We start from the raw sequence: 19,560 nt of genomic DNA, 5'->3' as shown, positions 1-19,560 counted from the left end.
GAACTTGACTCCTAGACTAACTCTGTAGGGCAGGAAACTGGCCTTTGATATCCTTATGGTAGATTTGACACATTTTCTTCTATATTTTTGCTTTCATCTTCATTTATTTACTTAAGATATATTCAGTGTTATAATTCCCCAGATAACCAATATATGAAATGCGTTTGATGTTTTAAAAAGGATTATCAGTCCCAGCTGTTCCTGGAGCTCTGGGCCCTCTCACAATCGCCTCCTCTGCTGTCACTGGAAGGATGGCTATTCCTGGGGCTGGTGGTATACCAGGAAATTCTGTTCTGCTTGTCACCAATCTCAATCCTGATGTGAGTTTGAAAGTATTATATAATTTTAGTCTTTTAGGCGGCAGTATAGTAGTTTCTGGAGTGGGGTTATATTCAAATGAAATGTTTACATTTGTTTCAAGGATTTTTATTAAAGTTTATCACTAATATATATAGGAAAATATAAAATCAATGCTTTAAACAAAGTCAACTGCTGTCTTTACAGGTAAACTTCCTTTAAATTTTTACTTAGACACTTATAATTTGTGTTATCCTTTTCAAACAGCTTATCACACCACATGGGCTTTTTATCCTGTTTGGTAAGTTCTTCTTTGCTCTTTTTGATGTCTGTGGTGTGGATTAAATATATTTCATCATTCAGTAATATTTATCAATTACCTCTATGTGCCAAGTAGTGTATTTGACACTGAGGGTAGTGTAGGAAGTAAGACTTAGTAATTACAGTTACAGTAGAGTTTTATAAAAAGGGAAATAAAGATTGTAATGGGAACATGGAGATGGGAGACCTAACCTAGCTGAGGGAATCATAGCTGGTGTACCAAAAGAAATGACAGTTAAACGGACTTGTGAAAACCGAGTAAGCAATAGCCAGCCAGAAAGAGAGGGCAAGTGTCCTTTCACAGATCCTAGCAGTAGATGAGAGGGCTCCTGGAACATGGAAGTGAAGGAAACCCCATGCCCCAGTGGCAAGTATAGGGGAGGCACATGTGCAATATGGGCAAGGTCACAGGAAGAGCTTTGTAAATTCAATTAAGGAGCTTGATTTTGAACCTAAAAACAGTGGGAAACCATTAAATAGTTTAAAGCAGGCAAGAGGTCAGATGAAATTCAAGTTTTAAAAAATGAGATTGAGGTTTTAAAAGGTTTCCAGACCTTCTAATATGTTCTTCTCTCAGTTTAAAAAAAAAAAAAAAATTTTAGCATGTACTCCTAATTTATATATGATTATTTATAAACTTTATCCATCTTTCACTGTACTCATGTACAGTATAATATGTACAAATATAAGAGCAATACAGTAAGTAATACAATAGGTCAGCATTTTAAAGCTTTTTAGTGATGAAAATTTTCATAAAAAACATTAATATATAGTGAGAAGTATGATTTAACATGCTTCATTATTTTCAAAAATCTTTTCCATTTGATTTAGTATTCCCAGATCCATTCCAAGTTCACTTTATTTTAGTACTTGATCTTAATGTTTTTCATAACTAAGAAAGATAGCTCATAAAGACAAGTGATTTTAATGGAAATGTTTCGTTCTCACTGTGCCTAATTAAGTATGATACTAATATTTCAGTCTAATCCACTTACTTTTGTTCTACATACCTAGAGAAGCTCCATTTTTTCCTTTTGTTAAATTGGTTGATGTTGAAAACTGTTGGCAGTAGAATTTTTTTTAACAGATGGGTTTAAAACTCACTGGTACTCTTTATTTGGAAGTTTTATTAGGATGGAAAATTGTTTCAAAATTTTGAGTGGATAATTAAATTTTTAAACAGTCTTTTTGAGATAGAATTTATAATCCTACAGTTCACCTGCTTTAGGTATATACATCATTGATTTTTAGTAAATTTACATTGTTTTACACTCTTTATCACAGTCCAGTTTTAGAACATTTCCATCACCCCACAGAGATCCTTCATACTCATTGGAATTACTTTGGAAGTTTTTATTCATGACACGTTCATGTAATTTTCAATAACAAAATTAGGAATTAATGATAAATTTTCACATATCTCTTTAATAGCTAAAGTACATTCTTTCTAAAAGCTAATTTCTTATTCATTTAAAAAAAATGTCACCCTCAGCTTTCAAATTGTATGTGTTATTTTTTAAAGAATATTTGTTTCAGATACTCATCATTTCTAAGAAGGACAGCATGTTTGGAATGCTTGTCTTTTTGTTTTTAAATTTTAGAAGTGCCGTTCATCTCTAAGTTCAGTTGCTCTTAGGTGCTTGCCCACAAGATAACCAGCACTCTTGTGTGCCTTGAAGATTTTCAGTTATTCTCTCATCACATTACAAAGTATGATCATGGTGCTACTTACTTAAGGTTCTTATTTTTATTGTATTGGTGATACGCTGTAGCATATAAACTGCAATGTATTTTGGTATACTGAATTTTAAAAAGAGAGAATACTCTTCTTATTATAGAAATTTTTGCCTGTAATGTCATGTATATACTAAAAATTAGTAAGGTGTAGTTTTTCATATTGGCTCATATAAACAAATCAGTATAAATACGAGTTTGACTATTTCCCCCCTACATCCCAATGAATCATTTTGCCAGTCCTTTGGAATATGGGATCCACTATCCAGGCTATTAGGATAGTTCAGGTGTGAAATAATGATGGCAGCTTTGATGGTAATGAGGATGGGAAGAAGTAGACAAATGTAAGAGATAATTTAGGCCATAACATCAATGGGTACTAGTGATTGATCAGATGTAAAATTTTAAGGAAAGGGAGAAATTAAAAGATGACTCCCAGGTATCTGAATATGTGAATGATGATAATATTTATTAGCAGAGTTAGTGAACGCTGAAAGCAGGGAGAAGAAAGAGGAGATGAATCTGTTTGGGACGTATTAAATTTGAAGTGTTTATGGGACATCAAGTGAAAATTATTGAGTAGATTAAAAGATCTGAAATAGAAGAGATACAAATTTGGGTTCACACATGTGGAATTGCCCAGAGAATATATATGAGAAAAGAAGCCTTCTTTAAATGTATTTGTAATATTAAACATTACACAGTCGACATTAACATTTTTAATAAAATTGTTTTTGTCTTTTCAATTAGGAGTATATGGTGATGTACATCGAGTGAAGATTATGTTTAATAAGAAAGAAAATGCCTTGGTTCAGATGGCAGATGCGAGTCAAGCTCAGCTAGGTACTGATGATTAATAATAGTAATGATAATCTACCCCTTTTGTATGTGAATTTTCCTATAAAATAAACTTATAGTAGTAGGAATATAATTTTACTGAAGAGTACCTCTTTGTGCAAATGTCTTCATTATTATTTGGACCTGCTTATAGTTTAAGACTTAAAAATACTTAATACTCTTTGAAGTCTGAAGTTCATTCATCTATTTGAACATATTGTTGATGTTTAGAACTTTGACTCTAAGGACACCTGGGTGGCTCAGTTGGTAAAGCATCTGCCTTTGGCTCAGGTCATGATACCAGGGTCCTGGGATCAAGTTCCACATCCGGCTCCCTGCTCAGTGGGGAGTCCAATTCTCCCTCTGCCTGCCGCTCCCCCTGCTTATGCCTGCGTGCTCGCTCTCTCGCTCTCTCTCTCTCTCTCTCTGACAAATAAGTGAATAAAAAAAACTTTAGGGTTTTTCCATTAAATATAAACTAATAAATGCAACTTGTTTTATTTAATTTTTGTTCATTTATTTATTTGTTTTTCTTCCAAATTAAGTTTTCTGCAATTATTTCATGGCTTAAAAGTTTGGGCAAACTTCTTAATGATAGTGCAAGAAAATCGTGTTCTGTGGTCTTATTGTTCATTGTTAAAGTGGCTATTAAAAATATTACTACTTAACTGGGGCACCTGAGTGGCTCAGTGGGTTAAGCCTCTGCCTTTGACTCAGTTCATGGTCTCGGGGTCCTGGGATCAAGCCCCAGCATCGGGCTCTCTGCCCAGCAGGGAGCCTGCTTCCCTCTCTCTCTCTGACTACTTGTGATCTCTCTCTCTCTCTCTCTCTCTCTCTCTGTCAAATAAATAAATAAATCTTTTTTAAAAAATCACTACTTAGATTTTTTTATTTAAAAAAAAAAAAAAGTATTCCCAAGGGGAACCTGGCTGGCTCTGTTGGTAGAACATGCGACTCTTGGATCTGAAGTTTGTGAGTTCAAGCCCCATGTTAGGCACTTAAAAAAAAAAAGCAAAACAAAACTGTTGCTTGAGAGTAACTACCTTTATTCAGTAACCATTTCCTGAGTACTTGATATGTTCTGTGCACTATGGAACTGTCTACCACTCTGCTAAGAAGATAGTTATTTTTTAAAGATTCCCTCTCTTCTATTGTAGTCAAGTAAAGTCATTTAATACATTTCTGTATGTAAGAGTTTTTTAATTTAAAACCCTTTTAACCCTCAGAACTGACAGTATAATCTTTTTTTGTTTGTTTGTTTGTTTATTTTCAGACAGAGATTACAAGTAGACAGAGAGGCAGGCAGAGAGAGAGAGAAGGAAGCAGGCTCCCTGCTGAGCAGAGAGCCCGATGCGGGACTCAATCCCAGGACCCTGGGATCATGACCTGAGCCGAAGGCAGCGGCTTAACCCACTGAGCCACCCAGGCGCCCCTGACAGTATAATCTTAAGTGACTAAATAAAAGGAATTTGTGATAATCTAGACAAATTTTACAGTGACTCTATCTTAATACACAGACTTTTCTTATTTTCTTCCTGTACGCCAGCAATGAACCACCTGAGTGGACAGAGACTTTATGGAAAAGTACTTCGCGCTACACTGTCCAAACATCAGGCAGTTCAGCTTCCTCGAGAGGGACAAGAAGACCAAGGTCTGACTAAGGATTTTAGCAATAGTCCTTTGCATCGCTTTAAAAAACCTGGCTCTAAAAACTTCCAGAATATCTTTCCACCATCAGCTACTCTGCATCTTTCCAACATTCCGTATGTACCTAATTATTTATTATTCATTTAGATGATTAATTATGTTTTGAGAGAGGTATAAACTCTGAAATTATTCTAATGTAGCAGTTATCCTAGTCATTAATTTCTTGTGATATGGTTTATTTGCCATCATGTCTTAAGGTTATATCTTTAGTCATACACTCTAAAAGTGAAAGGTAAAATTTCTTTCCAAATAGGGAATTAGCAACTAGTTACCTCTCAGTTTTAAAAAGGCATTAAAGTAAGTTTGTGCAGGGACACCTGGGTGGTTCAGTGGTTGGGCATCTGCCTCTTGGCTCAGGTCATGATCTCAAGGTCCTGGGATTGAACCCTGCATTGAGCTCCACGCTCAGTGTGGATGCTTGTCTGCTTGTCTCCCTCTCTCAGCTTGTACTGTCTCTCTAAAATAAATAAATAAATCTTTTCTAAAGAAAAGTTTGTATGGAAATATTCCATTGGTACATACTTAATTCATCTCTTTGTGTAGAATTAAAGGTTATTAACGAGCATAGGAAAATCAAATACTTTGTGTCTAAAAATATGGGGAAAATGAAGTTTCTAGTATTTATCTACAAGTTGCAAAGCCATATATATATAAAAGAATTGTTAAAGCCATGTATATGTTAATTACTTAAAAGCTAAAAATTACTTTATTGTGACCACTCTCTGTTAAGCAGTGTTGTAGTAGACTTGTTCTTTACTCATCTTCTAACTCAGGGATTAAAAAACTACACCCACAAGCCAAAGCCATGTGTTTTTATATGGCCTGTGAGCTAAAATTGATTTTTACATTTTTAAATGGTTGGGGGGAGTGGGAAGCAAAAGAGAAGTATTTTGTGATTTGAGAAAACTATATAAAATTCAAATTTCACCTTCCAAAAATAGTTTCAGGGCAGATAACCACATTCATTCATTTGCATAGTGTCTGGTTGCTTTTGAGCTACAACAGGATAGCTGAATAGTTGCAGCAGAGACTCTGTGACCATCAAAGCTTAAGATATTTATTGTGTGGCTCTTTATAGAAAGCGGCTTGTAGTCCTTGATCTAATTCTTGAAATCCTTCACCTTTGAAGATGGCAGTTGTGTATAACTTACTCTAATACATGAAGAGGGAATGAACTTTGGAGAGGGTGGAGTAAAAGCTGTGGGATATGCTTGTATGTGCCCGTGTGAGCGGAAATTGAAAGACTGAGGGAATGGAGAAGGGCAAAATTCTAGAACATTTTGAGAATGAGAATGGGGATGAATAGGAATAGAAAATAACCACTCAAAATAATGTGGAATGATTAGGCTGCCAGCTAGTCTCTGGTTAGGCTACCTGAAGGAACCTTGAATCTAAACTGGACAACAACTCAAACCTCATGCCAGCTAGGAAACTGGAGGAGTCACTTAAGGAAAAACTCGAGATTACATGGACTTAGAAATGTCGCAGCTAATCATTATGGAGTCAGGTAGAGGAACAGCATACTTAGATACCGAGACAGTATCATTGTTCCCTTCTTAAATACATTATCTAGGGGCTGGTCTCAGTTACAACATACAAAAGATGTGTAGGCAGAAGAGGGAAAGGACATTCATATTTTTTTGAACCATCTGCCACATTCTGGGCACCATGCTGGTAACTTACATGTGTTACTTATATGTGTAAGTTACCTCATTTAATCTCCATATAATAACCTTTTTTTAATGTGGTAAGATGTATATATCATAAAATTGATCATCTTAATCATTTTTGAACGTGCTGTTCAGTGTACATTCACATTTTGTATTCCTGTTGTATAGCCAATCACATCTGTCCCATCTACAGATTCTTGTCATTATCCCAAACTGGAGCTCTCTACCCGTTGAACAGTAATTCCCCATTTCCTTCTATACCCCAGTCCCTGGTAACAACTATTCTGTCGCTGTCAATCCATGCATAGTAAAGTCATTAGTTTCATTTATCAGTGAAACTGAGAGTCTCAGTTTAAGTAGCTTATGCAGGTTCATATACCAATGAATGAGAAATAGAAATGTTGGGCGCCTGGGTGGCTCAGTGGGTTAAGCCGCTGCCTTCGGCTCAGGTCATGAACTCAGGGTCCTGGGATCGAGTCCTGCATCGGGCTCTCTGCTCGGCAGAGAGTCTGCTTCCTCTTCTCTCTCTCTCTGCCTTTCTCTCTGCCTACTTGTGATCTCTCTCTGTCAAATAAATAAATAAAATCTTTAAAAAATTTTTTCAAAAAAAAAAAAAAAGAAATAGAAATGTTAACTGCAGATCCAGTCATTGTTCTACCATTCCATCCTTACTGGCTGTCATGAGATGAAATACAGTCCTCTTAAGACATTAGGGCAGTTAAATCATCTCATAAGAAATTAGTGAAAGAGGAAAGCTGCTGTGTTAGAATAATTTAGTCAGTTGACCCTGGTGATAGGCCACTGGATTAGTTATCTACTGCTACATAACAGATTTCCCCAAAACTTAACAGCTTATCAAAATAGTAAATGTTTATTATCTCATATTGTTACGAAGAGTCAGGAATCCTGAAATGACTTAGCTGGGTTGTTTGATTAAGAGTCTCTCATAAGTTTGAAGGTTTTACTGGGGCCAGAGGATCCACCTCCCAAGTAGTTAACTTATTATGCCCTTAGTTGCTGACAGGCAGTCTCAGTTCCTTGTCACATGGTCTTCTCCATTTGGCTCAAGCGTCCCCATGAAATGGTAGCTGGTTTCTTCCAAAGCTAATAATTCAAGGAAGGCAGGATGGGAATTACAATGTCTCTCAGCCTTAGAATTCAAACATGTCATTTGTACAGTACCATAAAGGTTGGAGAGGACATCTCTTTGTTATGGGAAGGGAGTATCTAAAGGCCTGAATACTAGGAGGCAATAATAATAGGGACCCACCTTAGAGCCTAGCTCCCATATACATGTATTCAGAATTACCCTAAAAGCCATTAAAAATGTAGAACTCTGGTGGTCTATAGCCAATAATTTGGAACTGGGAAATAATTATGTAATTTTATATTATTATATTATATATTATATATTATATATCATATAGTAATATTAATGTTACTAATGGGTAATATTAGAAGTAGCTTTGGAAATCCATGAGTTAATTACTGAAGTCAGTGATATGGGTAATTATCCCTTTAAAAGAAATATAGATACATTTTTCTTTTTCTTTATATACCTGTTTATATCTTATGCAAAAGATTTGAGACCAGATTGCATTGCTGAGACATGTATGTGTCAATCTTAAACATCTTTCAGGGTACTTCCGAATCGTGTCTTCATTGAATGGCTTTATTGTCTTTGAAATGTGAGATACTCTGGAGATTTGGCAGTTGCAGCAGTTAATCTTTGGTTCATGTGAGAATTTGGGCTAAGGTAGTTGATACTCTCTGTGATGTTTTCACAGCCCTTCTGTTACAGTGGATGATCTGAAGAACCTTTTTACAGAAGCGGGATGTTCAGTGAAGGCTTTTAAATTCTTTCAGTAAGTCAGTGCTTTCAAGAAATACATTAACATTATTTCATGTGGTATGCAAATTTTTAAAGTACTTTAATGAAGTCTTTAGAGGGTTGGGAAGAATTATAGGCAAACTGAATTCTATATACTTTTTGTTTCTTATATTATTTTCAGAAAAGATCGCAAAATGGCACTCATTCAGTTGGGATCTGTGGAAGAAGCAATCCAGGCCCTCATTGAGCTTCATAATCATGATCTTGGAGAAAATCACCACCTCAGAGTTTCCTTCTCAAAATCTACAATCTGATTTTTTTGTGAATTTTTCTCCTAAGACTGGACCATAATTTCAGTAAAACCTTCAGACACAGACTGAAGCAGCTCAAGACCAATTCTGCCTCTTTCATGAAAGTAACTCTGGTTTGATATTCAAGTATATACAGAAAATCAAGGGATATTCTTTTCTTTTTCTTTTTTTTTTTTCCATTTTTCCCCCTTGCCAGGATGTGATCAAAGGTTTGTTTTTCCTTTGTACCATAGTTTCTATGAAAATAACCTTCAGGAAAAAAATTTTTTTCAATAATTTAATTCCTTATACTAAGTTAGATTTCAAGAGGACAGACTTTCTTTTAGTTTGGGTCCAGATCAGCCTTATAAAACATTTCTAAAATCCTTTGTACTTTGGAAAAATTTAAACATACAGACTTTTAAAATTACTTACAACCAGGTTTTTAACTTTATGATTCAGAAGTTCAACCCCTATAGGAAATTATGTTCACTTATAAATTTTATTAATTATTTAGCATACATTGATAGGTATACACCAACAAATTGGGTTGTATTGGAAGAAAATTTATAAACTTGCATGTTTTCCTTCAGTGGTTTCTTTTTTTCACTGCAAGACACTCCTTGGAATAATACATATCTTTAAATTTTTAAAACTATTTGGAGAAATGAAGTGTCTCATTTGTCCCCAAGGAAATTAAATAGAATCCAAGATCTGTTAAGGTGTCAAAATAATTATTAGTTTTATTAGGAAAAATCATGGTTTAAATTTCAAAATGACACTATTTGCTGAGTAATATGATCTTGGAAAATTTGAAAAGAAAATCCTACTTACAAACTACTTTTTTATAATTGTTTTCAGAAAAAAAAGTTTACAGTCTTAAGGAAAATATTCAGGTCTATCCTATGGTTTGACAGATTTTTTAAAAGTTATTTTTGGTAAGGTCTTATTTTAGAAAAAAATTAATCTCAAGGGTTTTTTGTACCACTATAATCTCTAATACTTATTCAGAATTACTGTGTATTTACTTAATTTCTTATTATGTGCCTTATTATGTGCTTATGATATAATAGGTTAGAATTTTATCTAAATATCTTGAAAGCTATATTGTGGGCTTGGTGAGCATTTTGTTTTTCTTTCCTTGTTTTGGTAAGGATTTTAAAGTTTTTTCATTGCAATTTTAAGTGGTTTTCAATAAGTAATAGTTTTTATTCAAATTTTTGGTGCTTTGGTGCAGAGATGGGGTAGGGAAGGGTGAATGGTTGGGGTAATAACTCAGTGAGCACCTGTAGGCCTCTTTACATTGTGACCAGTAGTGGTCGTGCAGTCCGTGACAGAGCATACCAGTTTGGTACTATAAAATGCAATCTCAGTTTCTGGATCTTGTCTAACCTTTCTCACTCATTAGAATTTGTCTCAGGATTACTTGGTTTTTCTCAGTACTGAAGTGACATGCTTTTCTTTGTTACTATAACTTCATTACTGAGTGCCCGCGTACATGGAATATGACAAGGTGGAGTCCTTTTTCATACTCTGTCCCTCTCTGTGGTTGAGTGTAAGAATACATTTTCGTGTTGCTTCAGTGATTGTATAATGTAAAATTATTTCTTTTTTAATTAGAAACTTTACATTCTTTAATTTTTTTCCGTGCTTGATCGGATTTTTTTAAAAAACAGAATTTAGTAAAGGGGTCATTTTTGTCCATCCCTTTTACAGTTTTTAGATCCTTGGAGTAGCTCATCTCACCTTCAAAAATTTCCATTTCTTTGCTGTATTCCAACCATTAGCTGGAAGATTATTTCAAAAAATTGGAGACTACAGGAAATACTATAGGTTATTAAAAAGCAGAATTCACTCAACACTGAGCAATAGGTAGTTGGTAGATAGAATAGGAAGGAGGACACTAAATTGAAACCTTTCAAATGAATCCATTTTAGAATTGACTGAATAGATAGGTATAATCATTTATATAGTTTTTATTTTCTTCACTTACTGTGTTTTTAGTAAAACACTTAAGTAAGGAGGGAGGGAAAAAAACAAAAATTTTTTGAGAAATCTCCCAAAATTTTCTTCTTTTTTCCAAGCATACAGGCACTATTATAATTGTCAGTGACACATTAAATTGGATTATTTTGTTTGCTTTGAGTTAGGAATTACTGTGTGATTTAATTCATGGTTCTTATAGCATTCAGTGTCAATGTAGCAGATGGGAGATCATAATAGCATTGAATGTAATTTTGAAGTAGGGAATGGCCTTTAAATCTGAGAGAGACATTTGAATCCTTTTCAGGGAGTTTGTGTAAGAGTGTGTGTGTGTGTGTGTGTGTGTGTGTAGATAAATATATATACATACATGCACTCTTCTATGTTGTACATACATATGCACAGTACATACATTTTAATTTATTGACAAAATCAGATTAAGATTTGGAAAAGAGATATTCTTATCTAAAATAGTATGCTTGAAATCATCAATTTGGGTCTGAAATTAGCTCTAGTGCATGGATATTGTCCATATGTTATTTGCTGTTTGAATTATAGAGGTCTACAGTATTTTTTTGGCGTAGTGTCTGTAGAAAGATTTAAAAATATCAGGGTAGTGGAAAAACTAGATCTTCGTACCTTTGTTTTGGCATGCATTTATTCAGTATCTTCTGAATAATGTTTATTTTTGCTGTTGAGCTGTCATAGTATCCTATTTTTAAGTTTATTTACTTTAAGGAGTATTGTCTTATCACTTTTGGAAGTGTCTTGACTTTTACACAAAGTATATATATTCAGGTCTTCAAAAAATAGCAGTACACGTTCAGCAGTAGCAATTTATGCCAAAAAGTTTTACTTTGAGATTTTAATAACTTGTGTAGCAGTAAAATGTGTTTTGTGTGAGATATAAATAGAAAAATGACCCAGTATCTTAATATCTTAATTGATAACTTACTGGAGAGTATCATAACTCCCAATAGCTCCTATAGAATGCTATAAATTATTCAAGACTAGGTAATCAGTTATTTTCAGTCATGTTTTTGATTCTGTTGTTAAAAGTTGCAGATCTCACAATATTTAGAGACAGAATTTCTGCCTGCTTAATTCCCTGTGGGAGCAATGCCTTCTTTGGCACCACCTAGGGTGATGATCATTGGTTCTACTGCAGTTGATAAAACGTTAACTCTCATTATTGTCTCTGTTCATTTTCATACAAACTTTTCAAAGCTTCCATGTCATTAGGCAGTGAAATTTATACAGTGAATATATTTTCATGTAATTTCTGTTTCCACTAAATATTGTTGGATGAAAGATAACAAACTCAAAAGTAATGTATTTTCCCCCAATGACTCACTTAAAAACCCTAAGTTTGCCAAACTATCAGTCTGTCTCTTTGAAAACCAGTGTGTACTGCTATTTTTAAAACCAAAAAGACAGCATGACTATGCGTAAAAGCATTTTTCTTAGCCTTTCCTTTGTCTTGATCAGTTGTTAACAAGAATAAAACTGCCAGACTTTAAATAGTCTACTATTGTGCTACAAGAAATACAGTTTAGATTGCACAAAAGTTTTCCTTTAAAGAAGATGGAACTCAGCTGTCCTTCAGAAGAGCTGTGTTGTTATCTGTAAGACTATTTGCAGTCTTTTTTCACAGCAAATTCTAACAGTTAGTTATGAATGGTTTAAAAGAGAAAATTACTAAAAAGTTTGGGGAGTTTTATAGAGGGAGGAAAACAAAACAGGACCAAAGTTTATGTGCCTTCTTCAGTAGTCTTAATTGACCTTTTCTTCCTATTTGAGACTAAGGTAGTATCAGTATTCTGGTTTTCAGGAAATACGTACTATATAGTTTTAAAAGAATGTTATCCCACAGACTATTCATACAAGCAAAGAATTGTAACTGTATAAATGAAGTCTCAGTTACACTTTTGCCTTTATCACACAATATTCATTCTGTAGCATTGTGCAGGTCCAAGAATGAGCTGCTCTACATCTTTGTGGTATTCATTTTAGTTTTTGTAACCTGAAGCATATGTTCCAGAGAACAGGGATATTTGTCTGGTCCAGTGACCTTGGTGATAATAGTCATGATTGAAAGCTGCGTATAGCAAGCTTAAGTCAGCACTGTAAACAGATTTTGTTGTGTTATTTTCGGTTTTTGAATCTATGTAGTAGTTGTATTAACAAATATTTAAATAGATATTTTTGATGTCATTAAAAAAAAACACTCTGGCCTTTTCCCCCCTTACCATTATTAACCAGATCTTTTAAAAATTCATCCCACATTCAGAAAGTACTAATTATAGATTGCTGACCAAGCAAAATTTTACATCAAAATGTCACCTCATTGCTCTGACCAAAGAAGACTTACTGTTCTGGTTTAACTCCTCTCATTAAGCATTTTTTCCCAAGCTCCTTTCTGAAAGAAGACCCAGTGCAAAGCAGCCTTTACTTTCTATTTCCTGTTGGTGAATAGACTACTTAGAGAAAATGGGAATATAAGTGTGAACAGAATGGATTAGGATGACAAGGGTTTGATGGGCATTTTCAGTACTGTATTTGAGTAAAACAAAAATAGCACAGCTAGGAGCCTCTGACATTGTCTTGTGTTTTATGTGGTCTGTTCATAAAATTCCCTTTTTCAGTTTATAAGAATGTTCATCTAAAAGAAGAAAATGCTGTAAATATTTGTAACAACTTTTTTTTAACCAGGCCAAAAAAGGAAAAAAAAAAAAAAGGTTTTTGGGAACAAGTTAACATATAAAGTGGTTTTATACAAAACATCAATTGTCTTGTATATTTTGATAAGCAGCAGTACCAGCTTTCATTTGTAACACAGTTTGTGGTGTTGGAAGAAAAGGATTCTGTGATTGTTTAAGTGAATTATGTTATAAATGCAAAGAGAAGATAAAATATTAAAGAACATATTTTCTAAATGTGTAGTGCATGGTTAATTTAAGCTTCTGTACTCTATAGTATATTCCATTTTCGTTCAGTTTGTATATTTGCTATTACTTGATAATCTCAAATCTCTTTTCCTAACAAGTATAGCATTGTAGCATGCCTTTTAATAAATGTCATGACATCTGTACTCTCTTAAAATTTTCTGTGTTCTTGTGTCTGTACTTTGGGTTTCCTCTTGTCTTACCTGTAATTCTAATGATGTCATACTTTCTTTTCTTTTTCATAGCCATCCATCTAAACTTGTCATAGTTAGAGGGAATAGCAAGCATGTATTCATACTTTAAAAACTGATAAAGCCCCAAGTCTGCTAACCCCTTCTTTTAATTAAGGAGTGATTTTATTTTGAGAAGCAAAGTGCTTTTCTAATTGTCCTACAGTACAACTTCTTTTGTGGCCTTCTCCCTTTAGTACAAGTACATGCTGACAGACTGTGTGAGTTCTTTCTCTCCCTGTGTATCTGTCTCTCCCCACCCCCCATAAACACACTCTTTGTCTAAGCTCAGTTGCCAAACAAAAGTTGGAACACTTTCCCCAGTTCAGTTTTTAGCTTCCCTATAGGATTAATATACATAAATTTGAAACATGAGGTGTGATCACAGACCAGGTTTGTGTTCGTTTTAATTAAAAGGTAACAACAGTTACCAGCTGCCAGATACTTCTTTTCCTTAGACAAAAGTTCTATTTTTAAGTTCTTTAAAAGAGTTATGGATTGTCAGAGTTTATTTTAATCTTTTGCTTAGGATTTTTTAGAAGTAGGAATTTATTTTTAATGGAATTGAAAATTAGGTAACCACTGTTGATCTTTGCTGGCTAACCTGTAAAATCTTTTGTATCCTTAAATGTAATTACCTTTTTTTTTTCCAGTGTAAGAGGCATTTTTATCAGGAAAAGGTAAAATAGCTATGGCCAAATAAGGTCTTAACTGTGAAATGCTTATTTACATACCAGAAGGCTTCTAACCATCACTGAGTCATGTGGGTCTGAAATAAATGAATCTGAGAGACCACCTAGTTCAGTCTCCACTTTTTAAAGTCAGTGGTGTAAAAAAGAAAGTGACTGGCCCAAGGCTACATGACACTTAATTGCAGAGTGTGGACTAGAACGCAGGACTCCTTGGTATTACCCAGTGCCAGTATTGCCCCCAGGGGTTCTGTCCTGCCAACTGTAATGAAGATTGTGATCTTTAAGTTCTGTACACAGAATCGAGGTGCTTAAATACTCTCCTGAAAACTACCAAAACCAATTTGAAGACACTGTTTAGTGCTGGGTGCTTTTGCTGAAGGGTAACAAATGTCTACCTACTTATGAAAAATTTCATCTAAAAATGTAATTTCAAGTTGCTAATTTGAGAACTCTTAAAAATGTAGTGGCTATTCATATTAGTTTCCTAGGACTCATATAACAAAGTACCACAGCTTAGGCGGCTTAAACAGAATTTATTTTCTCACAGTTTAAGAACATGGTGTCCTGAGACCTCTTTCCTTAGTTTATAAATGGCCATCCTCTCCCTATGCGACACAGTCTTTCTTTTCTGTTTCTTTGTCCTAATCTCTCTTTTTATGAGGGCACCAGTCATAATTGGATTAGGCCCACCATCTGACCTCATTGTACCTTAATTACCTCTTTAAAGGCCCTGTCTCCTAATAAAATAGTCACTTTCTGAGATATTGGGAGTTTAGGATATCAACACAAGGATTTGAAGGGGGGGGCAAAATTCAGCCTATAGCACTATATAGCACTATTTAGTAAAGATTATTCATTCAGCTCACCGAGTACTGATTATATCAGATTATATCAACAGTCGAGCTAAGTGCACGGGGGAAAGATATAGAGTTAAGGACTTGACTGCCTTACCTTTTAGGTATGTATAAGTGTGGAATGTCGCCTAAATCCATAAACTAAGTCATTTTGAATGCTTGGCCTTCAATAGGAAGTCCCCAAAATGAATCGTGAGGCCTCTCTAGGCAATTCTAGTCAGAATACATATGGCTAAAGCTATCCTCTAGCTAATTATGAAGATGTAGAAACACATACACTGCAATAATTATCTACTTCTCAGTTTTAGAAGTGAGCCATTTCAGAGCAGTGAGCATCTCTAAGACATACCATTACTTGAACAGTTGAAAGAGTAAGAGGATACTGTCATGCTGTGTCCAGTTTTCAATGACCATTTGTTGATTAAACTGGGACTTAAATAATTGAATTTAGGAATAGTTCAGTGTTAAACTCCACTCTTTACAATTTAAGTGATTGTTCCTGCATCATTGATTTTTTTCTGTTGTCCTATTTCAACTTCTGGAAATTCGTCACTATATGCTTCTATCAAAGCAATTTATGCTGGGGCGCCTGGGTGGCTCAGTGGGTTAAAGCCGCTGCCTTCGGCTCAGGTCATGATCCCAGGGTCCTGGGATCGAGCCCCGCATTGGGCTCTCTGCTCCGCAGGGAGCCTGCTTCCTCCCCTCTCTCTCTGCCTGCCTCTATGCCTGCTTGTGATCTCTTTCTGTCAAATAAATAAATAAAATCTTTAAAAAAGAAAAAAACAATTTATGCTAAACTGATAAAACTCTATTATTTTTTAAAAGATTTTATTTATTTGATAGCACAAGCAAGAGGGAGAGGTTGAAGCAGAATCCCTGTGGAGCAGAGACCCTGATGTGAGGCTTGATCCCAGGACTCTGGGATCATGACCGGAGCTGAAGGTAGACGTTTAACCAACCAAGCCACTCAGGTGCCCCTGAACTGATAAAATTCTAATAACGGTTTGGTTGGAATTACTGTATTTGTATGCCATTGGATTTAGATGTAGAACTTCAACTATGTGAGTATCAAGAAAGTATAGTTGACCTGGAAAAGTTAGTAATTCTGATGTTCCATGCAGACCCCATTGAGATTGTCTTTAATCAAATGAAAGCTGATATTATATTAATTCAAATAAACTTTAGGACAGGCACTATTAGAGATAGATTTCATAATGATATATAATAGAATATAGTTATGCAAGGAATTTAATGAAGCTACATGAATCTCAGAGGTGATGTTGAACAGAAGAGAGTACATAATGTAGGGCCACCTAGGTGGCTCAGTGGGTTAAGCCTCTGCCTTTAGCTCAGTTCATGATCTTAGGTTCCTGGGATTGAGGCCCGCATCCAGCTCTTTGCTCAGTGGGGAGCCTGCTTCCCCCTCTCTCTCTCTGCCTGCCTTTCTGCCTACGTGTGATCTCTTGTCTGTCAAATGAATAAATGTTTTCTTTTTAAAAAGAATACAGGGACGCCTGGGTGGCTCAGTTGGTTGAGCAGCTGCCTTGGGCTCAGGTCATGATCCCAGCGTCCTGGGATCGAGTCCCACATCGGGCTCCTTGCTCAGCAGGGAGCCTGCTTCTCCCTCTGCCTGCCATTCTGTCTGCCTGTGCTCGCTCTCTCCCCCTCTCTCTCTCTGATAAATAAATAAAATCTTTAATAAAAAATAAAAAAAGAATACATAATGTATAATTCTATTCACATCATGTTCAAAAACAGGATAGGGGTTACCTTTGGTAAGGAGGTAATTGAGGGTATGAGAGGTTCTGGTCTGTGGTTAATGTTTTATAACCTTTGTACCAGTTATCCAGGAGAGTTTACTCTCTTGATTATTCATTGAGCTTGTACACTTGGGATTTGTACATTTTTCTGTATGTTATACTTTAATTAAAAGGATTTTGAAAAATGATTGTAATTGAACAAGGAGCTAGAAACTGTTCTTCTTGCTTCCTAAATCAGCTGATTATTCTACCGGGTAAGTAAGACTTTGTTATAAATATTCAAGATCTCATGAACTGGGTTTCACAGTGCAGCCCTCCCACATATCTGTGGCATTTCTCTGACCATGGCATACCTATAGGAAAAATATTACCCAGAGCAAAACAAAAAGCACAAACTGTTTTCAAGTAAATTTTACTTCTTTTTGAGCAGTTTTACACAGAACTTATTCACAGGTTTCATCAATAGTTTTGTTTCTGTAGCTATAAGCTTGATCATGTGGGCTAATCCCTCAATATATTTCCATCAAGGGGCACCTGGGTGGCTCAGTGGGTTAAAGCCTCTGCTTTCAGCTCGGGTCATGGTCCCAGGGTCCTGGGATCGAGCACCATGTCGGGCTCTCTGTTCAGCGGGGAGCCTGCTTCCCCCTGCCTGCTCTCTGCCTGCTTGTGATCTCTGCCTGTCAAATAAATTAAGAAAAGCCAGAAAGACCCCTAGCTCACAAGCATCCTAAGAGGAGAGACTATACAGAATGTTTAGCAAAACTTCTTGTCATTAAGATTCTTAATAAATGCTAATTGGTGTCATGAACTCCATGTACCTAATACCCACTGTAACCAGTGGCCCATCTTGTTTCATCTATTACTCATCCCATTCCTTGGATAATTTTGAAACAAATCCTGGTCATCCTATGATTTCATTTGTAAACATTTCAGTATGTGTAAGTCCATATGTTGTAGTTCCTGACAAAGTCTTTCAGTGTATAGCATTCCTTTCCATTGTCCTGTTCCCTTACAACTTATTTGTTGAAGGAACTGAGCAATTTTCTCTAAAAATTCAAGTGGTCTAGATTTCTCTGAGTATATATGTCCCTGCAATGTTATTTCTTTACTATGTCCCCCCACCTCTCGTTCTCTGTAAATTGGAAGCTGCTGCTTTCCTTACCTCCTTCCTGACTCCCCCCCCCCCGCCCCCAGGAAGGACAGGTAAGAATACTTCATAGATGACATTGGACACTTCATGTGTAGTGATGGTAGTTACCATTGATCACTATTCTGTAAATCCATTTATTTTTAAGGATAACAAAATGCCAAAGTTCTATCATGCCTTTTGCATGTATTACTTTGATTGCTTTTATGTAATAAGGGAAATTTTCCTTATCAACTTTTTGGTTACTCTGAGGCACAGTTTCTATGGGAAAGACAAGATAAACGATCCTTTTCCTTTACTTACCTGTTTTTTGAAGTGATTGTTTTCTATCCTCCAAAACTTTGTTTACCTTGGTTTTATTTTGTTTTGTTTTTCTTAAAGATTTTATTTATTTGTTTGTTTGTTTGTTTGACAGATCACAAGTAGGCAGGCAGAGAGAGAGGGAGAAGCAAGTTCCCTACTGAGCAGAGAACCTGATGCGGGGCTCAATCCCAGGACACTCAGATCATGACCTGAGCCGAAGACAGAGGCTTAACCAACACTGAGCCACCCAGGCGCCCCTGGGTTGTTTTTTGTTTTGTTCTGTTTTTTTTTTTTAAGCCTGTGCTTTTATGGAAATTTCAAACATTTGTGAAAGTAGACTCGTGTAAGAAGCTTATGTTGCTGTACAATTCATATTCAGTGTTTACACCCCTCCCTGCTCATTCTCTGCTTCTACTTGGAAGATTATTAAATCATTTTGTATAATACTTTTCAAACTGGTGAAAGTTGTTTATAATATTTTAAAATCTCTACCTAGTCGATTAATTATGGTCTTTTTTTTTTTTTTTAAGGGGGAAAGGGACAGAGGGAGAGAAGCCCAAGCAGGCTCCATACCCCGCACAGAGCCCAATGTGTGGCTTGATCTCATGACCCTGAGATCATGACTTGAGCAGAAATCAAGAGTCAGATGCTTAACTCACTGAACCACCTATGCACCCCAATTATAGTCATTTTTTAATCTTTTTTTTTTCTTTTTTGGTTGTGTCTTTTTTTTCCTTCCATCCTGCCAGAAGTATTTACAAAGAACCTACTTTTTGGTTGTTTTGATCTCCTCCAAATAAGTTTGTTTTTTAGCGTGTTAAATGTTTTTATTGTTTTTGTACTGTCTTTGAATTTATTTTGTGATTCTTTCACAAAAGATTTTTGGTATATTAATCATAGCTGTCTACTCTGATTGTCCTGTTATCCTAAGGATTTCCACTACATATCCTTCATGACAA

General features: G+C 35.5%; 1 protein-coding gene across 9 annotated transcripts in view; it reads left to right on the top strand.

The window, feature by feature from the left end:
* PTBP3 (polypyrimidine tract binding protein 3) overlaps positions 1-13,606 on the top strand; it is a 116,680-nt gene extending 103,074 nt beyond the window's left edge. For all 9 annotated transcript variants that reach the window (XM_045081712.1, XM_045081711.1, XM_045081710.1 and 6 more), the window contains 6 exons: positions 181-320; positions 565-598; positions 3,103-3,195; positions 4,736-4,952; positions 8,354-8,431; positions 8,579-13,606. In XM_045081712.1, coding sequence (XP_044937647.1) covers positions 181-320; positions 565-598; positions 3,103-3,195; positions 4,736-4,952; positions 8,354-8,431; positions 8,579-8,711 — 695 coding nt within the window. In that variant the 3' untranslated portion in view covers positions 8,712-13,606. The remainder of the gene's footprint in view (positions 1-180; positions 321-564; positions 599-3,102; positions 3,196-4,735; positions 4,953-8,353; positions 8,432-8,578) is intronic.
* The last annotated feature ends 5,954 nt before the right edge of the window (positions 13,607-19,560 follow it).

This window comes from Mustela putorius, unplaced genomic scaffold (genome assembly GCF_011764305.1).
Source record: "Mustela putorius furo isolate JIRA1106 unplaced genomic scaffold, ASM1176430v1.1 tig00000580_pilon_pilon_pilon, whole genome shotgun sequence".
NCBI lineage: Eukaryota > Metazoa > Chordata > Mammalia > Carnivora > Mustelidae > Mustela > Mustela putorius.
Note: the sequence above shows the minus strand (reverse complement) of the source record. Positions and strands in the feature narration are given on the sequence as shown.